The following is a 26,455-nucleotide window of genomic DNA, read 5'->3' on the forward strand; positions in this document are numbered from 1 at the left end:
AATTATACAATGTTTATGGTTCAATATTTTTATGTTCGTAAACGACAAAATGTGTAGCTACAAAATCGTACGAAAAACATATGTTGTTTTGTACATCAAACAAGCTAAATTCTGTATATTAAGTTTATTTCGGCTGAATTTGTGGACAGATGGGACGATGGACGTATTTCGTAAAATTTTGGGGTCCTCCATTATGGAGGTCCCATCGATATTCGTTAGAATGACTAAAATATTTGATGAACTTGAAGGTTACCGCATGTATCCTGTTGCTTAGATTATTTTGTTGGAAAACTTCGTGTTTAATATCAGAATAAATTTAAAAAAAAACACATTCCTTCGAGTTGTGTGTGCTCAAACTAAGCATCATTTGAAACAAAAATGTGCAGTTTAAATGTTTATGAAAACGAAAATACTAACAACATTAACACATACTATGACTCAACAATCAACACACAGCCATAAATACTCACACTTTTAGTCTAACAATCAACAGACAACCATGAATACTAATAATATAAACTTAATCCTGGTTTTACATAATGCACAACCAACAGTATAGAGGCTTTTGTTATATGATCCAATTTAAACATTTATTCGAATATTTCTTACAAAACCGTGAATAATGTTTTGAATACAGACGAAAAAAAACCGAACCCAACAAGACATAAAAATTCTTCGTCATATTATGCACGTGATTTATTACGCTATGACGTATTTTTTCCATGTTCGTTACTACTGACTAGCCATACACAGGTACAGGTGATGTCTCCGTGTACTTTGTTACTAGCCATACACAGGTACAGATGATGTCTACGTGTACTATGTTTCTAGCCATACACAGGTACAGGTGATGTCTACGTGTACTATGTTACGGTATGAGTAAAAAACGAGTTCTAATATGCGGTAGTTAAGATTGTAAGATGAGGGTGAAACAATACATGTATATCAATTGGTCAGAATATATATAAATGCCTATAAAGCATTCGGATTATTGACCAACTTAAATCATTGTATAATATTTAAATTGACATATTAACACATACACCAAACATGGTCAATGTTTTCTTATATATATTATGGGGTACTAAATATCATTGGTTGTATAGAAAATTCCAGATGCGTTACAACTGCTATTATCGATTGTATAAAACTATCGTACAGACCTACTTTTACAGTGCATGTATAAAGATACAACTATACACCATATAACTCCAGCAATGCTGACGGAATAAAAATTACATCCTTGATTTACGTTGCAATACATAATAAGATTAATTTCCAAAATACAATTAAACGATTTTCCCAATGCATTTCTTGTATCGAACACATAGTGTTAATTTAAGACACAACTTTATAAAGCATATCTTGGATAGTAAAACTCAGTTACACATTTTACCACTTTCAGTTAAAGAGTAGATTTTGATAATACGCAAACGTTATTGGGATTTATCGCGAATGAAAATAATAGCACCCATGCGATCCACTTTGTACTTAATACGAACATGTGAAATCTAAACAAGTTAAAGTTAATCGTCCCCCAAATCATGTAAACTAGTTGCTCACGATCGCGAAAGTCACAAAATAAAGACGGAAAGAGTTTTATGCCGACTCTGCAACGTGAATTGAATACACGAAAAGGTGTGGTGTGTTCAAATGAATTAATTTGCAGTGACTTCGTATCGGAGGAGTTGGAACACTGTACTCGCTGTTTCCGAAAATACGTCAAGATTCTTCAGTAGGTATGGTAGTTGATAGATCAATACCCTATTCCTTAAATGCTTAAATAACAAGACACTATTATCTTCTGTTAACAATGATTAAATTATATGAATGTGTCTTATATGAACGATATATAGGTTTAGCCTTTATATCTCAACCTACAGTCACTATTCGAGATCTTTCTTGTAGCGTCCATTAGATACCGTGACGAGGTCTGTTTGTCCCCAAACAGCTTTTCCATTTAATGTAGGAGACAACCCCGTATTTTCCACCGAGCCGTTGGTCAAGGAGACGTTCCTGATTTTGTCCGCAATATTGTCACAGTCACTTTTGATTTTGGTGCACAGTTCGCTCATCTGCAGAAGACTTCCCTCTAGCGTGTACGCGAAATGGTCCGACTGGGTCTCCGCATGCGACTTGAACGCCGAGATGACAACGATAATGTCATCCGGGCGCGGGTTGTAACATACACCGTACCCGTCCGGAACAACCGGTCCGTAGCACATGAACGTATCCATCGTGGTGTTAACCTGTTGGTAACATAAAATAAAGATAATTGAAGAGATTAGGTGCTCTAACATGTGTATATTCTCCCAAGAAAACTAGACTTAAAATGATATACACGTACACGAAGCAAATAATGAAACCATGTGTCGTAAGTTTCAGAAGAAAAAATCTGTGTATAATTGAAAAGACAACAAGCCTATTTCAAAAGTGCACATTGTTTGTAATCACTTGCACTTAAACACTTAAAACTACAACAATGACAATTGAAATGCATATGGTACACGCGCGAGGATTTGTAAGGAAAATCAAGAGTGTCTCACCTGGCTGGTGGACAGAGTGAACTGGTTTGATTTCCGGTAGGTGTCGTCTGTGAAGATGTCTGGTATCGGAAGTGCCAACTCGACCGCCATTTCTCGGAGTCCCAGCATGTGGCAGTCCATACCGTGGCCGAGTATCGTCTGAAATGGTGGACGGAAGATAGGATCACTAATTTAAGTGTATGTTCTTACCCTTACAGTTTTTGTTTTCAAAGCGATATTATAAATTGACGATTTAAATAAATAAAAGTAAAATCGTTTGGGTACATAGTGTAATGTGTATTCATACAATAGTTGTTACAGTAGAAACATATTGCTGAACAATCAGGATAATATGCAAGATTGATTGTATTATCCTTAATAATTCTTCATTGTATGCGACAGCAAATTGACAGAATAAGAATGCCGTTGATAGAACAGCAACATCCATTTTCAAATACGAAGTAAGTCCATATTTAATTAAATTTAGATCTTTATAAGCTTTATATTATATTAACTTTTCTACAAATTACGATATACTGCAAGTCTCCGGACAGTTCGCCTCTCCTACCTTGGTCATGATCTGCGTCTGCCATTCCATGGCCCTCCGTAGCAGCGCCATCTTAGTTTCGTACTGGAAACAATGTGGAAAACATGGTAACGTAATTGATAACATGGTAACTTAATGGAAAACATGGTACATGAATGGACAAATTATAACCTCTCATTTGTGCTATTTTACTTTAATGTATGGTTACCTACCGTTTACGTTAAGAAATACCACTGCCGTAACAAAATCAAATCCTAGTAATTTATTTTCCCTATTTATCACAAGCACTGTTGCATGTTATGGACCCACTTGTTAGGAGAATCATTTTATAGGTTCTTATTTATCATCATTCAGATTATTGCAATAACCCATTATTGGTTCTGACTACATATTACACTAATGAAATGTAACCAATCTTTTTCGAAACCTTCACTCATTTCTAATAAAAACCACTTTCCCCTGATTGATAGTTCGCCGTCCCGTCCTTGAGCAATAAGCAGGAGGCGAATTGTCTGATCCAAAATATTGACATTACGTCTATTCAACCCACCCAAATAATACAAGATACAGAGAAACGCTTACATTCGCTTCCAAATGAACATCAAAATAACCGCTTGGGACTGTTTCTTGTTTATTAACATGGATGGAAGTATGTAATTTTGGTACAGCTTAATATCAGCCATTGCGAATGGAAAGAGTAACAAACAGCCGCTTCTTGACATTTAACCGTAAAAAAAAACACTAAAAAACGGATCGGATATCTGCCAAATAAATATCTCACTGTCCACAATATCCCATGTTTTATGTAAACGATAAATGACACCCTACGGCCGCTTTGATAGCGATCCGTCATGTGAGTAAAGTATGCAATCAAATCCAAGAAAACCATTCCGAGTTGATGCCGCCATTTTCCAATAAAAGACTCGTCTATTTTGCGGACCGTTTACTAATGAAGTGTAACAGGGTTGAAATATTCATTTCACGGATTCTGTTCATGTGTTCTGTTTTAAATGTTATTATTTCCATATAACGCATTGTGTTTACCTGGGTTACTTATTAAGCTGTGCTCCTGTGGCCAGTCTTAGAGTTAAAGTCAGTCAAGCATGTGAGTTACACATGTCCAGTTTATATAATTGTTCAGTCAGGCTTGACCAGTTATTTTCCCGCCCTTTCCTTTGTCTTCTGGGCACTTCTAACTTGAACACAGAGCTGTACACATCTACTTTTAAGATGTACATTTATAGTACAGAGTTGCCATTACTTCAATATAAGGTTAGTTCTATTTCTACCTGTTTGCATTTACTCTTTCTTGTATTTGCATTGAGTTGTATTTATGTTGTGAGTTGATATAACTCATATTTGATAAGTAATTAGGTTAAATTCAGAAAAGCAGCATTGCCATCCTAAACGTGCTAACGATTCCTATAATTCACAGTTTCCCATACTCTTCACATGTATAATCTTATTTGCAGCAGTAGCACAGCACCCGCAGAGAATTGTATAAGATTGAGAGAGAGTTCCGTACACATTCCACAAATGGTAAGTGAGAACGAGAAAGAGTTGAGATCTCATGTAATTGTATGTTTATGCTGTATATGTACCATTTATCATGTTACCAGATCTTTTATATATATTTCATTGTAACTTGTTAAAGGCCACACATGATATGTTTTATATATTTGTTACTTTGCATATAATAATATAGTGTCTGATACCATGTTTATATATGTTTCAGTGACATGGAATTCGTATAATAATAAAGACGAATACAACATATATTCGGGTGGTTATTTTGAGCCGGGTACTGCCCGTTTATATTTGGCGCCCAACGTGTTTTGCGGACCCGAGAGGAGGAAGGCGGCCCGTGGAAAGCGGAGAAGTCGTGGAAGGGTCGTTGAGGACTGAGCGTACGTAGGAAGAGTCTTATTGGAAGGGTCGTTGAGGATGTAGCGGAAGTGGGAGTCGTTTAACCGTGTATTTAGAACATTTCCGAGGATTTATAGTGCAATATCGTGTACCTACCGTGTGGACAATTGTGAAGTGGACAGCTTTAAATAGTTATCGTGTATCATATTCAGACTTTTAATCATTTGTGGCCTATATTCATCATATGTGTATTCTTCACCTTTCTTCGTAACCGTGAGTATATGTATGTGAGTGAGAGAGAGAATATATTATTTGTTTTACTAATATAATTGATTGCTCTAATTACTTGGTGACGGTTACATCTTTATAAGATCTATTCTTCATCCTTTATCAACAGTTACTAAAAACATTGAAATGCTGCTATTTTGAATTTATTCATAAAGTGATTATAAATTCATTAATTTTGTAACCAACTCATTGCTATCCCTTTAACCTCTTTATTCTATAAATTCTCATATAATCCCTTTCCCAGTGTCCATACCTTTATCCAGCCCTTTTACATTTTGGCCTTAATTCTATTTAGTCCATTGTATTCCATTTTATTACTGTGTGAGTGTTTGTTTTGATTTGCTGCATTCCTGAGTTTATGCATTGCTAACAGTACATCAGGTTACACTTGTTCACCTTGATTATACATGATTTGGTTTTGATTGGATATAGAATTCCCTAATTTGCATACTGAGTTTGGATATCATCGCTTCCTTGGTTTTCATTGGTTGACACATGACTGAATTTTTTTTCACTGACAGACCATGTGACTACTATTTTACCTTATATGGAGGTTGTAGTAGAGTAGTAATTCTCAACACAGTGTAGTAGTACATGTACATATAGGTAAGGTCTGTTTTGGACAGATGTCTCCCGTGTGAGCTGATATCAGGTAAATCTGTTTACACATTTGTGGTCGGCTTCTTTGGTTGTTATTTTAGTTAATTTGATTTGTCTCAGGGCATTGCATTTTTATTTTGGCGTTTAATATTTCTGAAGTTAATACTTATAACACAGTGTAGGTTGAGTGATTTGAATTAAAATACTTGGTGCAATTTATTCATTTGAATTTAATTTGAAATTATTTTGAACACTTATTTAAACTTCTTTATTTTTTTGTGAAATATTTTCATTTATTATTGATACTTAGGTTTGATTTGAAATATTTGGTTTTATTTATATTGTATTATTCTAAGTTGGACTTTGATTTTTAGGTTCTTCCTTGCAGTTTACGGATGGAAATACTTAGTTAATTTCATTTCATATCTTATTTGGAATTATTCTTGGACATTTTGGATAATTAATTATTTTCATGTACATTGCATTCCATTTACACATAGTGTGTTGAAGTTCTGTTTGATATAGGTGATTGAAGTTGTGCATGTTTAGTTGTGACTTAAGTTGACGCAATAGTGTGTTAGCTTGTTCTTGTACTTTGGAGTCTATTTTTCAGTTCATTCAATTTTGGGTTTGTGCTTTTGTGACCGAATTAGTTTGAACGTTGCTGAAATTGTGTGAAAGTGCATCACTGTTCATACTTTGAAGTTTGAATTTGATGTTTTGTTTTAGTTGTGATACTTGATTGATTGGTTCATTGTGGGTCAATTAATTTACTTGTATCTTAACTTTATTTTTTTTATACTTTGTGATAATATTCTTAGTCCAGGATCCGTTTGCGCACAAGTGATTTATTTATTATTCATTATACTTGGTGATTATTGATTGACTTTCAGACAGTGCAAAAGTGATTTAACTGGTGTTTCCACTTATTGAATTTGATTTAAAGTGGATTCATTTGTTTGTACTTATACTTTGAATTGATTTTATAGAAGTTCACTTTGAATTGCAACTTAATTAGTCTTTGAGGATTTATTTGGTTGAACTTAAGGTTGAGTTGATGCAATACTGACATCAGTGAGGTGTTTGTTTGTTGTTTTATTGGCAGCAACTTTGAATTTTGGGTAGCATTTAACTGACTTTGAACTTTATTTGGTCTAAGCTATATTATACTATGTATGTTGGAAGAGATTAGTGTTTCTTTGAAACACAATATACTTGGAAGGGTTATCATTATTTCTTCGGAAACTATTGACTTTGAAGTTGACATGAATTGATTATTTGACAGAATTAATTAATTGATTAATTGATAGGTTGCATTAAATCACTGATAATTGAAAGTTGAATTTGAAGTTAAATGAACATGGCATCAAGTGAAGGGAAGATTATGGAGACTGTTCAAGAAGAAGGAGGTCAGGATATTACAGAGGAAGATAGGAAATTGCTTGAAGCATTTAAGAAGCTTGATGTTAAGCCTGGAATTGAAAATACAGAAGACTTAATCAAATTTATGTCCACATATAGATGTCGGGAAAAGGCTGAAGATAGGTATAGGTCAGCTGATACTTTAAGATATGTTGAGGACAGAAGACACTTTGAAGACAGAAGACACTTTGAAGACAGAAGAACCTTTGAGGAAAGAAGATATGGGGATGACAGAACCTTCAATAGTAGTAGCTACCCCAGGATATCAACCTTTGGAGGGGTTAGTGGAAAAGGAGAAGCCAGTTGGGAGAGTTTCAAGTTTGAAGTTCAGTCTTTGATGGCTGATAGGATATTCAGAGAAGAGCAAATATTATTTGGAATAAGAAAGGCTGCCAAAGAAGATGTGGCTGACATATTAAGACGACTAGGAACAAAGGTTACAGTGAATGAAGTTATGTGGAAGCTGGAGAGTACATATGGAAATGTTGAAACGAAGGAAACTATTCTAAGAAAGTTTTACAATTGTTCCCAGCAACCTGCAGAGTCCATTGCATCATTTTCTTCTAAGCTTGAAGACTTGTACGACAAGGCAGTTTCTTTGGGGGGTATTAAGAAGGATGACAATATAATTAAAGGGGTCTTATACCAAGGATTGAAGAAGGAACTCAGGCAGCAGGCAGCTTACAAGTTTGAAACAGAACATGATTATGACGCCTTTAAAATCTATCTAAGAAAGATGGAGTCTGAAGATAGAGAGGAGAAAAGAGAGACAACAAAGCCAGCCAACCCTGCGGTAAATACAACAGCACCAGAATTGACTGAAGTCCTGTCACAACTCAAAAGGTTGAATGAAAGAATCGATAGATTAGAAAGAGAGAAAGTAACAGGTCAGTCAGAGAACCAGTACACACCATTTATCAGCAGAGGTGCTCGGCGTGGACAACACGGTTATGATAGACATTTCCGGCCAGATCAGAGGGGTTTCAGAGGAACAACAAGAAGGGAACCATCAAGGCCACTGTCATCAACCACGTTTATGCCCACCTGTTACCACTGCAATCAACGTGGACACATTGCTAGGGAGTGCCCAAACTAGTTTGTGCTCCAGTCGCCGGGTCGGAGAGGAGCACACCAGAGACTAAGAAAGACCCTCAACTAGTTGGAGATGTGAATGAAGTCAACCTGAATATTAACAACAATACAACCACAGCTCTTTTGGACACTGGATCATGCGTAAGTATTATATCTGAAACATTCTATAAAGAACACTTAGCTGATACTGAATTAGAGCCACTGACAGAAATGATCAACATAGAATGCGCTGATGGTCAACAACTCCCATACTTAGGATGTATAGAAGCTACCATTAGTATTGAAAATGGATTGGAGAAAGCAACATCAAAGCAATGTCTCTTTTTGATATCACCAGATACGAAATACTCTGCAAGAACTCCAATAATTCTAGGAACAAACATATTGAAAACATTACTACAAGACTGCAAAGATAATTTTGGTGAACAATTTTTACAGAAGGCTAATTTACATACTCCATGGTTTTTAAGCTTTAGATGTTTAGTAATAAGAGAGAAAGCACTTAGAAGAAACAAGAATTGTCTGGCTATACTGAGATGTGCTACTGAACAGAAGATTACCATAGGACCAAATCAAACCAAACATATACCAGTGACAGCTTATAGAAAACTACCATACAGTGAATGTAATGCATTGATATCAGAGATAGGAGATTCATCACTTCCTGACTTCATTGACATCGGACCAGCTCTCGTGAATTATGACTTTAAGAAGAATGAGTATGTAGTGGAGTTATCTAACGTCACCTATAATACAGTTACAATAGCACCCAGAGCCATCATTGCAGAGCTACAGCCAGTTGACATTGAAGATGATACAACAAGGAGACACCTGAAGGAAGAGGAAGATTTGAAGAGAAGACAAGAGGCATTGATAGAAAGCTTGGACATCGACAAAGACAACATTTTAACACCTGAACAAAGAGAACAATTAAAAACACTTCTTCAAAAACACAAGGATTTATTTTCAACTTCTGACACAGATATAGGAACGTGTACGAAAACCAAACATAGAATAAATCTACATGACGAAACGCCATTTAAAATGAGACATCGCAGGATACCACCTAACATGGTTGAAGAGGTTAGAGCACATCTGGAACAGTTACTTTCATGCGGTATAATAACACCATCCAAATCTCCATGGGCATCACCAGTAGTTCTTGTTAGGAAGAAGAATGGAACACTCAGAATGTGTATAGACTTTAGAAATCTTAATGCCAAGACTATTAAAGACTCCTATGCCCTTCCCAGAATAGAAGACGTTTTTGATTGTTTACAGGGGGCGATGTATTTTTCTACGTTGGATATGAAATCAGGTTATCATCAAATTGAAATTGAGGAGGAGCATAAGGAAAGAACAGCCTTTACAGTAGGAGCACTAGGGTTTTACCACTTCCGAAAAATGCCATTCGGATTGACAAATGCCCCAGCAACATTTCAAAGAAATTCAGAGGAAATGTTAGGAGATTTGAATATGAAGATCTGCGTTATTTATTTGGACGACCTTATCATCTTTAGTAAAACTTTTGAGGAACACCTACATAACATAAACACCATTTTTGACAGATTAAGGGAATTTGGTTTGAAACTAGCTCCTGAAAAATGTGAATTCTTCAGAGAAAAGATAGCTTTCCTAGGACACATTGTGAGTAGTAAAGGAATTGAAACTGACCCAAGTAAGATAGACAAGATCAGAAACTGGCCATCACCAAGCACACCAGAAGAATTGAGAAGTTTTTTGTCATTTGCTGGATATTACAGAAGATTTATTCAAGACTTTAGCAAAATTACGAGACCGTTGAATGATCTGTTACCACCAACCAAAGCAAAGAAGGGACAGAAGAAACCACTGAAGGAATGGAAATGGACAGACACTGAAGAAGATATATTTACTAATCTGAAAGAATTTCTGTCTACACCTCCAGTTCTGGCATATCCAGATTTCAACTTACCGTTTGAAGTACACACGGATGCATCAGGTAAGGGTTTAGGAGCTGTGCTATATCAACAACATCACGACAACACCAAACACGTCATAGCATATGCAAGCAGGTCACTCAGTAAATCAGAATCAAACTACGCAGCTTTCAAATTAGAATTTTTGGCATTAAAATGGGCAGTCACCGAAAAGTTTTCAGATTACTTAACCAACACTCACTTTACATTACTCACAGATAACAATCCACTCACTTACATTCTCACTACAGCGAAATTAGACGCAACAGGGCAAAGATGGGCATCAGATTTGGGCAATTACAACTTTGACATCATATACAGGGCAGGCAGAAACAACACAGATGCAGATGCACTCAGCAGATATCCTCACCACAAAATCATAGACCAACAACAACATGAAAACATCAAAATAGACAACAGCACAGTGAAAACAATTTGCAAGTACATAACACCAGCACTCATTGACACACTACCAGCATTGTCACTCAACATCATAGAAGCTACAGAAACACCAATGCAACCTATAGCACAGCTTGAATTAAGAGAAATTAGGAAAGCACAGAGACAAGATCAATTAATTGAAAAGTGGAGAATAGCAACTATAGACAAGACCCTACCCCAATTTAATACTCTACCTGGAGATATCATAATGAAAAAGAACTTTGAAAACTTTATCATAAAGAGAGGCATTCTGTACAGGAATTTACATGAGAATGAAGAGATTATTGAACAACTCGTTATACCAAACTGCTATAAGAGAGAAATACTAGAAGGATTTCATGACGACTGTGGTCACCCTGGAAGAGATAGGACACTAAGATTACTGAGAGAACGCTATTTTTGGCCAGGAATTACAACAGATGTGGAGAAACATGTCACAGGATGTAATCGATGTTTAAGGAGAAAGACAACAGTGAATACAAGGGCACCAATGATTAATGTGAATACAACTTATCCATTAGAATTAGTGTGCTTTGACTTTCTGTCAGTTGAACCATCTAAAGGACATAGTAACATCCTAGTGATAACGGATCATTATACCAAATTTGCCATGGCCATTCCGACAAAGAACCAGACAGCGAAAACAACCGCCGAAGCCTTTTATAACAATTTTGTTGTTCAGTATGGTATTCCAACAACTTTACACTCTGACCAAGGAGCCAATTTCGAATCACAGATAATCAAAGAGCTCTGCAAATTAACCAATACAAAGAAAACTCATACTTCTATTTACCATCCTCAAGGAAACGGAACTCCAGAAAGATTTAATAGAACATTACTAGGCATGCTTGGAACATTAGAGAATGATCAGAAGAAACATTGGACTGATTACATTAAGCATCTGGTATTTTGCTACAATTGTACTCCACACGAATCGACAAGAGTATCACCTTTCGAATTAATGTTCGGACGTAAAGCAAAATTACCCATGGACACCAAGTTTGAACAAGTAACATCAGAATTCAAGACCAAAGAAACCAAAGATTACATTGAACATTTAAAGATGAGAATGAAGAGGACAAGAGAAATAGTTGAACAGTATGTAGAAAATGCCAAAGGTAAGCAAAAGAAGTATTATGACATGAAAGCTCGAGCAGCAAGAGTTCAAGTAGGGGATAAGGTTCTTGTAAAAATCCTATCCCATACTGAAGGAAAACACAAACTGGTAGATAAGTTTGAAGAGGAAGTTTTTACTGTCCTAGAACAAGTAAATGACCATATACCAGTCTATCGTGTCAGGTCAGAATCAGGTAAGGAGAAAACTCTGCACAGGAATCATCTGCGCCTGTTGGTTAATCAGGATGAAGCAGAAGAGTTCCGGGATAATCAGGAGACTACTTCAGGTAACAGCATACCTGTAGACGTAGCAGAAGAAGAAGTAGAAGAATTATCAGACAAGAAGACCATGGATGCATCCAAAGAAGTAGAAAAGATGGAAGACGATGATGAGGATGAGTCTGATGCAGGAGATCTTGTATATTTTTCAAGAGGTGGGGACGCCCATATCCTAGCTGACGACATAGATATGTCTAGAGAAGAATCAAGGACGGAAAACATAGATATGTCTACAGAAGAATCGAGGATAGAAGACAGAGATGATATTTCTAGTGAAGTTCCCGGAGAACAACGAAACGAAGATAGGGAAGAATTAATACAAGCAGAGGATAGAGTAGATGACGTTGTTGAAGATGTTCCTGAATCTACAGCAGGGAATGAAGAAGAGAACAACGAAGAAGAGATGCCTGAAAACGTACCTCATCAAGTAGATTTGTCGCAAGAAGCTGACATTACTGAAGAACCAGACATTACTGAATACCCTATACAAGATCAAGATAATAATAATCGAGAAAAAATTGAAGTCCCTATAGAAATGGATGAAGCACAACCGATAAGGACAGAGACATCTACATCGGATACTAGAGCTCCAACACCAAAACCAAGACAATCTGTCAGAGAGAGACGACCTCCAGATCGGTATAAGGATTACCAGATGAATGCTTGTGTGGTACCAAGACCACAAGATGCCAGGTTTGAGGCATTAAATAAATTGATTGTCTCAGGTGTTTTAAATCAATTAGACAGTAAGACAGCTGGACGTATGGTTTCTAGTATTTTTCAGTGAAATTTTCAGTAAAAATTTGTTTTAACATATTTTAAACAATATTGTGTATGTATTTTGTGTGTATTTTATATCAGATGTTGTTTTTTTTTGTGCAAAGTTCGGGCAGTATTATTCTGATTAATAATTATCAGAAAGAGTTATCTCTGAAATAAATTTCAGTGAGTTTTCATGCGAGTGACGTGATGTTATTTTTGTAACTTTCTTATTAACAATGTGAATTGCTGATATTGCATATAGTATCAATTGATTTTTTTAATGTATTATTTTAATGTGAGGACACAGTTCTGAAGAGCAGGAGGAAAAGAGTCAGAATCATATTTATACATTTATGTAAGGTAAGTATGTATCAGTTATTCAGTAGTATAACTAGTGGATGTAGTTTCGATAAAGTATGTTGTTCTTGCTTGTACAATGCTGTTATTATAAACAGTATAGTGAGATAGATAGGTATTGTATCTATTTTGTATAGAAAGGTTATTTGTTGACGGACGATTCTGTTTTTACTGTGACATGACAATTTTGTTTTCTTCTTGGTTTGTTATGATGAGGACATCATTTTTCGGGCCAGGGAAGTCTGTAACAGGGTTGAAATATTCATTTCACGGATTCTGTTCATGTGTTCTGTTTTAAATGTTATTATTTCCATATAACGCATTGTGTTTACCTGGGTTACTTATTAAGCTGTGCTCCTGTGGCCAGTCTTAGAGTTAAAGTCAGTCAAGCATGTGAGTTACACATGTCCAGTTTATATAATTGTTCAGTCAGGCTTGACCAGTTATTTTCCCGCCCTTTCCTTTGTCTTCTGGGCACTTCTAACTTGAACACAGAGCTGTACACATCTACTTTTAAGATGTACATTTATAGTACAGAGTTGCCATTACTTCAATATAAGGTTAGTTCTATTTCTACCTGTTTGCATTTACTCTTTCTTGTATTTGCATTGAGTTGTATTTATGTTGTGAGTTGATATAACTCATATTTGATAAGTAATTAGGTTAAATTCAGAAAAGCAGCATTGCCATCCTAAACGTGCTAACGATTCCTATAATTCACAGTTTCCCATACTCTTCACATGTATAATCTTATTTGCAGCAGTAGCACAGCACCCGCAGAGAATTGTATAAGATTGAGAGAGAGTTCCGTACACATTCCACAAATGGTAAGTGAGAACGAGAAAGAGTTGAGATCTCATGTAATTGTATGTTTATGCTGTATATGTACCATTTATCATGTTACCAGATCTTTTATATATATTTCATTGTAACTTGTTAAAGGCCACACATGATATGTTTTATATATTTGTTACTTTGCATATAATAATATAGTGTCTGATACCATGTTTATATATGTTTCAGTGACATGGAATTCGTATAATAATAAAGACGAATACAACATATATTCGGGTGGTTATTTTGAGCCGGGTACTGCCCGTTTATAGAAGTTCGGCTCGGAGGATTCCCGAAGAGCGTGTTTATTAGATTAAAAAGGTTTACTAGATCCTTATCAATTTTCCTCATGTCTTTATTGTAATTTGACACCACTTATAAGACTTCGAAATCTCACTGTCCAATTTGCGGCAACTAAATAGCGCGCTTCGGACATCGGGCGATTAGACACAATCATCATTTTATTTCGCACATTTTGTCTGCATGCTATGGGGCTAGTTGCATCGCATGTATTGTTTTATCTTTTGAACGTCAGTAAACTAATAAATAAGCTTAATTAATCACAAAAGATGTATCATAATAATTCACACAGCGTATATTTAACTAAATCGATTGTGATTTTCTTAAAAGTGTATCCGTCATTGCGCTAGACATTTGCCATGATACAGTATAATTGTACAATTTAAAAACTTTATTATGTTTGCTGAATCTTCGAAGCTAATTGAGACACGGCTTTCTGGGTCAAACAAGTAAATCGGTAGGTCAGAACCGGTGGATCAGAGAAAGAGCAGCATTCGAACACCAGTATGACTCCTTTTCAGATAATTACAAAAATATTAATATTCATATTCAGTATAAACAACATCAACAACAAAATAATAGCAACATCAACAATAACAACAACAATATCAACAACAACAATAACAACAAAAGTAACAACATTAAAAACAATAACGTATATCTGACAAAAAATGTCGTAGGGTCGTGGCATTTTTAGCAGGGTAGATCGGAGCATCTGAAAATAACCTATTCGATGTTTATGCAGTAAGCATCATTTAGACTTACCGAGGCCTCGTTCTTGGCGACCATGGCCTGAACCCACTCGAGGGCGGCCGGCGAGTTTGCCCGTATGTTGTCAACACGGCCCAACCGAAAGCGACGAGTGGAGGCGCTCTCATACGTTGACACCAACCGGCCGTGGATTCTTTAAAAAAAACGAAATTGAATTTGAGTTGTTTCTTTCGAAAATATCTGTTGTTAGTGACGACCCAGATCAAACTGTGTGATATTCGCGCAGGACTCCACTTTCCTATTATTTGAATTCCGTTTTAAAGCATTCTTATAAGCACAAATCCACTATAATAATATTGGAAAAGTCTCTTTCTTGATCAGTCTGTGTGGACTGCGCAAGGTGATCCGGGACAACCCTTTACGACATTACACCAAGAAATGATTTCCTTTGGCACGCCTCTTTATTATGTTTGTCCGTTTTCCTTCAGTAACGACATCAAACGTGAGATTAACTACATGCAACACAAATGGAAAAGAAGTGTTTTAGTTGGGATATATTGTTATTATTTTGCGGAAGGCATGTAAACCTGAGATGTGTTTGAATAAGATCGAAAAAACAACAACAGAATATTGTTATATTTAGTTACATTTATTATATTTTCATATAATATGACGAATTTAACATGTACGAATGAAGGAGCTGTATTGTAGGAATATTGGGATAATACACGTGCGTAAAGTGTCGCACCAGATTTACTTGTGTAGTCTGTAGGGACGACACGTTCCGTCTAAACTGGATTTTCGTATACAAAAGACTTCTTATAAACGAAAATTTCCATAAAGTATCATTGCTGACTGCAGGTAACAACATCACTCACTTGAAGTAGGTTAGCTGCAGTGCGAGCTGGATGAACGCATCCGGACTCATGTTGTATTGCTTTGGAAATTCCCTCCCGAAGTGATCGAAACGCAACACGTAAAGGTCGAGGTCATGGATGCACCTAAGATCACAACGAGACATGATGGTGATAGCATGTAATCAGTACGTCGCGCAAGTACAATCATATTATTTTAAGAAGCTTATTTTCAGATCTTCATGTAAGAGTCAGACATGATGATTATTATAAATTTATGCTCTTAGAACATGCGAAATATCCCAATCTTGTCATTATAATGATTAAAGGCGTAATTTTCATGCCAAGATTATGCATTCCATATCATTAACTGATAAATATTGCCGAAAACAAGCAATTACAGTAAGATGTATATGATTGTCATTCTGTATGTATTCGTGCTAATATTCAGCTTAATAAACATAAATGCGTCAAGATTTATTCCATCCAATTTCTTAACACAATTTCGCGATGATAGCATATTCTGGAACATTAAAGGTATGTTTCACACTGCGTATTTCTAATGAAGAAGTTTCACCGATAACATCAGTAAATTTATGTTCATAAGGATCTATTATTATCTTAACTTTACTTTTCTGGTCTAAACAGATTTTGTTCATTATTTAATTTATGTTTGGACAGCACCTGAAATGGTTTAAAGTTAAAACTTAGACGAATATCTAGTATAATTAAAGAAAACAAACTCATCAGAGATTTTTGTCAACAAAGGCATAACATATAACAATAATTATCTTTTTCAAAACACAATTACAAGGGATATATATATTTTTTAAATTATATTTTGGAGACAAGTATTTTTCAAGCCCAAATTGTTAAAATGTCCCTTTAAAACTTAAATGTTATCTTAATGGAGGTCACAATTGACAAAAATATGTTAACATTGATATGGGGCAGTTTTTCGTCAATTTATAAAGGAAGCCTTTTTCTCGCAACTCAAATGTTTAATTGGATTATTAGCTTTCTTGTTTTATTTTAAAAAGTTTCGTCGTTTAGATTTTATGCCGGAATATACGGTTATAAGGTTTTAAGCTGCTGGAAATATCCAATCGAAAACAATATCAAGGCACCCATTGAAGTCTTCTTTGTCATGTTACCGGCCTGTTCATGTGGAGAAGGGTCTTACGACCAATGCGACCATATTGTCTGTTTTAGTGTTCCGTAATGTCTCCTGGTGTTATGAGCGGACAGAGAAGCGTCTGACAAGACGGTGTGAATGCTTCGCTTAAAGCACATGTCATATGATCGATTTTCGCATGATTATGATATTCATAAAAGTTATTGCATAAACATTGAGATTCTTCCATGTGATAATCACTGTTTGCACCGACCTGTCAATAGAATCCGTTGCAGCGGCTATGACATTTTCTACGTTAGAAGAGAGGTTCCACTCCAGCTGTACAGGGCGAGGCAGCTCACATAGAGACTGCATTCGACGCAGTTTCTTCTCGTGAACCTCTTGCCTGCGAAACATATGAAACTCTAATTAATTGTAAACTATACAATTGCATTATGATACCGGTAAATGCTATTATTTGTCCCTAAATAAGCAATTTTGATCTGTTGAATCTGGAATTGTTTCAACAACATCATGGAGCCATTAAATCAATTCTATAAATGTATAACATTTATTAATTTTTCGAGATGCATTAACCGATTTGTTCAGGAAATAAAGCTATGGCATGTGTTGTCTCAATTTCTGCACCAATCAACTGCGTTTTCTCACTTTTGACACGCCCATATACATTCTACGCGGCCTTATTTGTTATGATGTTCACCATACTTAGCATAAGTATGAGGTGCAAGCTTCTAAAAGGGCACGTTCTGACAAGATCGCTAATTTACCAAGCAGTTAGTTACATAGAAGGATTCCGACTTAGGATAGGAATTGGAAGTACAGATTTCAAAAAGTTAAGGTGTCTTATAAGTCAATACTGGCTTGGCCGTTATAAAGAGTGGTAACACTATAATCAACAAACGCCTCCTGTTTCCTATATCTGTTCGCCATTCTTACATGTATGTGAGCAGGTGCTCTATCAGCTGCACAATTGCGATGCCCTCTGCCGGTGAGTGCTCGTAGTTTAGGCCACATGCACCGTCACGTGATATGATAAACTAAAGAACAGAAAGCCATGTGATGACAAGCAAATAAAAGTTCTTTTGAATTTATAGCTTAATAACATACATTTTTACCTGGATAATTTAATGGGATAAGGACCTTGCTTACACCATCAACTTGTCCAATAAGTCACATATGTATCACATGCTTTCAAAAGGCACATCCAGAAATTATGGGTATTATGCACTAAAAAGAAACTTGACCCTAAACATGTAAGATAAAACAGAACTCACATATTTAGCGATCTACAGTATAGCATAATATGCAAACGAGAAAGCCAGATGGCGTCAAAATGGATCGATGTGTATTAGACATAACACAAACGATATAGTTCCAGATAAATCACAAATAATAACTGTTTAAGATATAGTTAATCAATAGACAACACATAGGAGCGAGACAAATAACTTGTTGTGAGACTTAATATTACAAAAATAAAAAATAAAACATTATTATATCGACTTACACGCGCAGATTACATATTGAAGTTGCAGGATTGTTTATATAACCACCCTGGTGTTCACGTATTGGGAATTGGCTGTAACCCACCGCCAATAATTAGTAAAAACCCATAAGGTGTCATCTACATGACGATTGAGTTCAAAGTGTGAAATTTAAACACTCACAAAAAAACATGGAATTTTTAACAAGTGACTCTTTGATCAACTTTGTACACTCCATAATGACGAATACATTATTGAAATACGGACGATAACTGTTAAGAACGTTGGAATGATCAACTGGGTGGAAAAAGCAAATATAAAGGAGTTCCATTTTAAATGTGTGTCGACATCGTGATGTGGGTTAATATTATTTTAAGGGGACTTGAACGAAATTGTATAAAATAAATAAATAATTATTCAACATACTTATATCCATGCAAATATACCGAACTCGATCAGCTGCACGTATATTCAAGCTTTGACGTAAATATCAACAAAAGAACATCGATGGCTCTGTTCATACATTCTATTCCTGCCAATATTTCTTTTTTAAAATGAATCGTTTTTCTTTCAGTTATTTCGAATGGTTATTTTATAAATTAGGCATATATGTTACAACAAAATCAATTGCTTCAGCATTATTTTACACAAGAGCTACATGTACTGCAGTTACAGCTGCTGAGGTGTGAGGTGCATAGTTCAATCGCACCAAATGTTACTTAGAGCTGGGCTGGACGTCAACAATCGGCCCGCTGCAGACATAACGGGCTTATGGCCTGTGAGCACATGGTTTATGCGGCTAAGTTCGATTGTATACGTCCGGTCAAGCTATGCCGTGTGTTGTTCATTTACTAATTTTACCGAAGCAGGTTTCCGTACTTTCATTTTCATTCAATTGATAATGGCGTATCTCAAGTGACGCCATTCTTGACGAAACGCACCCGTTTAACATAGACTCTATGGATGTCTGGGAAAATGGTTCAAACCTTGTAATTTATTTTAGAGTAAAATATTAAAAAAGACATCGACCGAATTGAAAACATATATATCATTGATTGTCTATCGTGCATTATTGAGCACTTCGATAGAAATACAATAAACCGCTCCAAACAGTAATTCGCTTTCGTAAATCGTGTATTTAGCCAGAATGGAAACCCTTCGTATAAAGTTGTTTAAAAGGATTTAGATAAAGGAACCGAAGAACAGACAGTGGAAGTGCATATCGTTGTAATTTTATGTTTATTAGCAATGGAGTTAAGTTTTCATGTGGGTAAGTGTGTCGTTTGCTTTATTTTGTTTTTGGTGACACCTGGAAAAGCTCTAATAGTGTCATTACTCTATAATACAGTACTGTTTCAGTTGCAATCGATAATGTCATCATCCCAATTGTGTGCCAATATTTTTTCAATTCTTTCTTTGATTTGTGCCTTAACATTATTTATCACGGTTTGCTTAGACTGAATTTTGTTCAGTTGAAGCTGTGCGATCCGATTTTTTTCATATATGAAAAATAAAATTGGCCACATAAGCGCTTTTGAACGCACAACTATGTGTGAAAAGAGCGCTATACAAATCAGGTATAATAATAATAATAGGATGTGTTACTATAAATAGTAACGATATGATGAATACCTATTGTTGTGTACCTGCATAATGTTACCGAACAACCTTGTTTCATCTGTTGATGTGTATCAAAAGAATGTTGTCGAAAAAAAGGTAAACAGCTTTTGTTGCACACGTACCTGCACAGTTTTGTCGAACCACCTGTTAAAGCTTTGATACGTACCTGCATAGTTTTGTCGAACCACCTGTTAAAGCTTTGATACGTACCTGCATAGTTTTGTCGAACCACCTGTTACAGCTATTGATCTTGCTGCCCTGGCCGTGCAGCATCTGCGTGCTGAGGGAGACGTCGTCGCGGAGGTTCATGCTCGTCTCGTCCACACTGCGCTGGTGGTTGAATGAGATTGGAATGCTCTTGTCGAGGCACAGCACGAACATGCACGTTTCCAGTGCGCTCAGGGACTCCCTGTTTGTCATGTCTGCAAAGGTTGCGTTCATTAATAAACCGGGTGAATATCAAGCTGTGACAGCGATAGAAAACTGTAATTAGCAGTAGGAAGCCAGTTTCTATATACTATTTTTTTCATCGTTGTATGAAATGTCGTCATAATAAATGTATATAAGTAAATTTGACTACGTAGTTGGAAAAATCTAAAAATAAACACAGGTTAAGTGAGCGGATTATTAGATTAGAATGCAGAGTCTATTTGATTTTGTTCATTATTGCTCATTAAGAAGAGATCCAGTGCCAAAACAACAACAGTAACAAAAACAACAACAACTGATGTCTCAATCATATAACGGTCAATGAATGCACAGGATTGACTGGTTAACTGGCACCCGTACAATTCATATTCATTCATTCAAAACAGCAGGTAATGTCGATGACAAATAATTATATTTAAAAATGATTCTTTCAGCTTTATAGTGGTTAAGTTATATGCTTGGCAGATATTCTTATGTATCTGGAAGACAATCAAAGAAAACGTTATACACTGAAATGCAGCTTATAACTAAACATTGATTGATTGGGATAGCGGTACTCATTGCCATTGACATGCACATAGTTAGATACCTGTCATCATTTCTGCTCTCGCTCCTGCCCACGTAGATCTGTCGGAAGTTGTTAGAACACCGACCGGCTGGCATGTTTCGGCGCCTTCATCGGCCATGTCGCATATGCGCTCTAACTGCGTGAACACGTCGTCCTCGCTGAGTCGCTGGTAGTTCAAAAGAAGGTCAAGGACGAAAAACTGTGAAAGAAACAACCATACATACTTGATTAGAGACCATAATCTCTTGTTTAATAATATATTGTATACCGAATTGTTAAGGGGCAACATATCATTTTCTAATATGGCACATTTTTGAGTGTTAGGATTGTGACTCAGACAATACTTTACTATTTTTTACGAATAAAAACACTAAACAACCAATACATATATATTTGTATAAGTATATTTCTGTTAACTTAAAAAAAGTTTTTGTTTCTATTTGATAAGTCACACAACTATTCATAAACAAAAATCGACAATATTTAGCGCGAAATACCAGTCAAACTATATCATTTTAAAATTGTTAGTTGAATTATACACCTGATTTTTGCAAGCCACAATGATGTGGTGTGAATCTGCGTCATTTCTGCTCGTCTCCTTGGTCACGAGTTTGTCCTTTAGGTAACCAGGCACCCGGTAGGAGTTAAATAACCGGTAGTACTGGGCCATGCACAGGGGCTGTCCCTTCTGTTTGTGGCGACACCGGTCCACCGGAAGCGCTTTTCTGGACACGATAGAATGATATATAAATACATATTTGATTTATATTGTACACAACACCGTGTTAATATGGGAGTTGTATGGAGTAACGTTGTTTAAAGGATAGAATTTGGATTGTCGCTAAACAATATCGCGCAATACGTTACACCGTTATGCATTAAACAGCTATTACAATATATTTTATAATAAGAATCCTGTTAAAGTGCCGTACCAAACAAACCAGTGTAAGCTAACAAGAAGTATCACATTCACAAATAAATGTAAGTGTGTTCATAAAATGATTTTGTTCACAAGAGGTCATAATATAATATATACCAATATTTATGAACATACCGTTCGTGGAAGGTTAAAATCACATAATCAATAAACGTACTATTATTAACGAAATGCTTGATGATTTAAATGACGGTAACTGGACTCAAATGAATAGTGTAAAGAGCTATACTGGTTTAACATGTCCAAAATGACTAATGAACGATGAAATAATAATATAGGCTTTCAATCTCGTATGTGACATCAACAGCAAATAATGATGATAACTGTAATGATAATAACATAATGTCATGAAAATTAACTGACTGAACGAAACTATTGTAGACATTAGTCTAAGAAATTTATTTTACCAAATATGTTCTCTTAACACTACTTAATTTCAAAATGATGTGATACGTGCGTGATACGTGACTGTTTTTTTTATATATTAATTATCGCAAAAGAGATTCCGAGAAACATAAAAAGCATATGAAAAAGTGAGGTGATCATGCACGAAGTGAACTATTCTTCTCGCAATCAACAATAACGATGACTTTATTTTTTTCACTGAAGAAACACAGATCAAAAACCAGTCATGCCAATGATATAGACGATATTTGCAATAAAATAATGTGATGATATTATCACAATAAATGCTTACACATAGTCTAGTTCTAACTTAAATGGAATGACAAAAGTTCAAGAATCTTGTTCTAACTGACTTTAATTGATTTAACAATATTTCAAGAAACATAGCTTTATTCATGTTAAGCTCTTTATAGTAAATGCTTAAAAATAGAATAGTACAGAACCTAACAACTCCAAACATTTTGCAATAGAATCGTTGCAATGATCATTATATTCATCGATGGGATAGCGAGGCGAATAAAGCAATTAGTTAGCGAAATGATCAATGATTTAAATAACGGTAAATGGACTCAAATGAATCGTTTGAAGAGTTTATAATGATTTAACCTGTCCGGAAAGACTAATAATGAACTAATAATAACGGCCTTTCAGTCTCGTATGCGACATAAGCAGCAACAAACGATGCTAACTATAATGATAATTATATAATGTCATGAAATTTACTTACTCAACCAGCTATTTTTTAAATGAAGCGTAAATGTTCTTATTATCTGAAAAAGGACATTAACGCCGACTTTGAAATCACTGAAGTATCATAACATATTCCCACTCAGAAGCAAAGTGAAAATATGACTTTTGCTGCTCATCAGTAACTAAGGGTTGGACATGAAGCCTTTAAAACTTGAATTTAGTAAGAAAGGTATTTAATTAAATGTTAAATAAAGGACTACAAATGCGTAAAAATACGCATCTAAGTGGTAAAGGGTTAAAACGTATCTTAGTGGTAAAGGGTTAAGCCAGTCATGTCAGTGATGTAGACCATATTAGCAATGAGATAATATTTTGATTTTATTACCAATACAAAAGCATGCGTGTAACTGTTACAAACATATGGGGCTTTTTGGAAAACATACTCACGCATCAATGATGGTCTTGTAGTCCAAGATTCCGGAGATCAGACGAGCTGCATACCTTAATATATAGAGTGACATCGATTTCAATTTTAAGATCAATGTTTATGTGGCGATTATCAATACAATTACAATTTATAATTGATTAATTTTTAACCTGTTGCGCATATTGGGCATGTAATGCGAACTTATTTCGAGTGTATTTCCATTACCGTTTATCAAAGTTGATGCACAACATTGTACATGTATCATGTTCAAAATGCGTTGAAACGAGCTTCAAATATACGTATAATAGGATTAGCTATGTTAAAAGCTTAAGCTCTATCAATTGCTGTCGGTCGTCTAGAATTGATGCATATATTTTGTATTGCCAATATTGTAGATGTACTACAGGACCATGCAAACAATTCAATAGAAAAAAACCTAATTAAATATAAATGCTGTCAACTATTTTCAGCAGATTTCAGCAACAGCTGATATTCACACACATAAATGCACAACAGTGACTTACCGGAGTTGTTGCTTGCGGTTCTCAAAGAACTGCCTTGGGAAGACCATCCCTGGGCTGGAGTTGATGGGCAGGGGTAGGCGGGCCTTCATGTACATATCGTCCATCCACCACGAATAGGCCTGGAGAAAATGGGATTACGTTGAGCATTGTAATTTTAATCAGGTCCGGCATGCCTTTAAACCCGTTTAAACCGCATAAAGTGGTATATTTGTATAGGAAACGCTACCATTTCCAAAAATGTTTAAAAATGTGCCGTTCAAATCGCATGACCATACATGTAAAACAATCATAACTCATTGGATTGGAATATGTAGCTGAGTTAAATTGTTGTTTGCCATATAAACCGTTCATATATGGACTGTTTAGCCACAGTGATCTATTATCAGAGTATGTACTGTTTCATAAAAGGATGCATCTTAAATTGACCTAAAGATAATAATATTTTTTCTATTGAAACCCATTTTGTTCTGGCATAACTGTTATATATCTTGTTGTTTACGATGCATTTAAGACTTTCAACGTCATGTGTTTGATAATTGTAAAGGAATATTCACATAGTTTTAGTGTGCTAGAAAATTGATTAAACCACTGTTCAAAGTATTTTAGGTTAAGACCATATGGAATAGTAGATACTAGTATTACAACTTGCATGACTATACACACGATAATGATACCCATATAAATGTAAAGTAATATGTTAACTGTGTAAACATAAATTTATTAAATTACTAAAAAGAAGCTAATGTATATGACATTTTATTCGTGTGTTAATTTAAACTAAATTCCAAGAATAGCAGTACTATTTTTTATATTATCGGTCTGCAGTTCCGTAATTAGTAGTCCGTAGTTTACGGACACTAAAATTACGGGCACTTCCGAATATACATATAAAACATATATGCAGGTATGTGATGTATTTTCGGATGAAAAGGGGTAACGCATTAAATCGCAAACATAAACTAAAAGTAGGTTGAAGATAAACGACATTTTTTGCCTTGAGCTAATCTTCTAAAACAAAAATATAATCGCAGTTCATCTTCATGTTACTTATAATTATTCGGTCTATCCTTGTTGAGAATGCCAATTTACGAAGTAAATTAACATCTCCGGGATGAAATGACCCTCGGTAAAACTAAGCTACCTTATTATCTTAAGTCGAATCTTACAAAAAGCTTGCGTACACCGTAAAAATAGCGATATGAGAGAGCGAGAAAGATCATAACATCAAACAATCTCATTTGCCAGAGATATGCTACAGGATTTTCCAATAGGCAATTTGTCGGAATATTGAACAAATATGATAGATCCCCCATCTCATAGCGGACCCAATTGATTTTTATTGAAATAAAGTCATCGTTTTATGTTCGCCGTATCTCTTATCAAATATGATCGATGGGAATGGCCCTGGGTTCTTGTCTTAAAACGTTCAATCGAAATGCCTAAAGCATTTCCCGTAAAACTTCCTGGATGGCAACATCGAAATTAACCGACCGCTGATAAAAAGGCCTTGCATTCAGCGAACAAAGAATATAATTGGCAAAATAAGACAAATACTACGAACCCATATATTATTATTATACAAGATATCTGAATGTAATTGATGAACATAGACCTTTTGCACGGGTCCGTACTTAATAGAACGGACATATGTGATTGTCTCCAACGGCGGCCAATACATCAAGCAGTCTATTTACGCAGAATAAATAGACTTGCGCATGCGATATATTTGCGCGGATTTATGCTTCGTCATTAAAGAAGAACCGGCGAAGAACATCAAGCCTGTGTAAGTTATGATTTAGTCAGATCGTCTTTTCTTAACTAAATGACGCAATAACATGATTGGATAGGAAGTTTCCCAGATAGCCTGTCTCTAAAAGCATTTGTTTATTAGATCCTTCCCCGTGGCCCATTTTATCACATTACACTTCTTGAATTGAGGCTCAGAATAATGCAAACTTTAACGTGTATATGTTTGTATAAAAAAATTACAGACCATGATAATTGTAGCTTATGGCTTCAAAAAATATCTTTATTATACGCTGAGACAAAGCTTAATACATTTTCATGATTTTATGAATTTATTTATGAATAAGCATATTGAATGGTATGACAAATATAGTCATATGTTACCCAGTTTTCTTTCGTCTCCGCGTATTGTTTCAGCTTCTGCTGGAGCATTTGACCAGAGCCATTATCCTTCCAAAAGTCCTCTACCATTATTTCTGTGCGCCTGCAAACAGTGGGAAACATTTTCGAAGCATTATTTAACATCAATAATGGTATA

General features: G+C 35.5%; 1 protein-coding gene across 1 annotated transcript in view; it reads right to left on the minus strand.

Annotated features, from left to right (window-relative positions):
- Positions 1-381: 381 nt before the first annotated feature.
- LOC127866029 (choline O-acetyltransferase-like) overlaps positions 382-26,455 on the minus strand; it is a 32,674-nt gene continuing 6,600 nt past the window's right edge. The window contains exons 3-15 of the mRNA XM_052406266.1: positions 26,302-26,401; positions 24,172-24,290; positions 23,668-23,721; positions 21,730-21,913; positions 21,210-21,387; positions 20,402-20,613; positions 18,024-18,124; positions 17,341-17,472; positions 15,977-16,099; positions 15,153-15,291; positions 3,094-3,156; positions 2,547-2,684; positions 382-2,249 (exon numbers count right to left, since the gene is read on the minus strand). Coding sequence (XP_052262226.1) covers positions 1,887-2,249; positions 2,547-2,684; positions 3,094-3,156; positions 15,153-15,291; positions 15,977-16,099; positions 17,341-17,472; positions 18,024-18,124; positions 20,402-20,613; positions 21,210-21,387; positions 21,730-21,913; positions 23,668-23,721; positions 24,172-24,290; positions 26,302-26,401 — 1,906 coding nt within the window. The 3' untranslated portion in view covers positions 382-1,886. The remainder of the gene's footprint in view (positions 2,250-2,546; positions 2,685-3,093; positions 3,157-15,152; positions 15,292-15,976; positions 16,100-17,340; positions 17,473-18,023; positions 18,125-20,401; positions 20,614-21,209; positions 21,388-21,729; positions 21,914-23,667; positions 23,722-24,171; positions 24,291-26,301; positions 26,402-26,455) is intronic.

This window comes from Dreissena polymorpha, chromosome 2, assembly GCF_020536995.1.
Source record: "Dreissena polymorpha isolate Duluth1 chromosome 2, UMN_Dpol_1.0, whole genome shotgun sequence".
NCBI classification, from domain to species: domain Eukaryota; kingdom Metazoa; phylum Mollusca; class Bivalvia; order Myida; family Dreissenidae; genus Dreissena; species Dreissena polymorpha.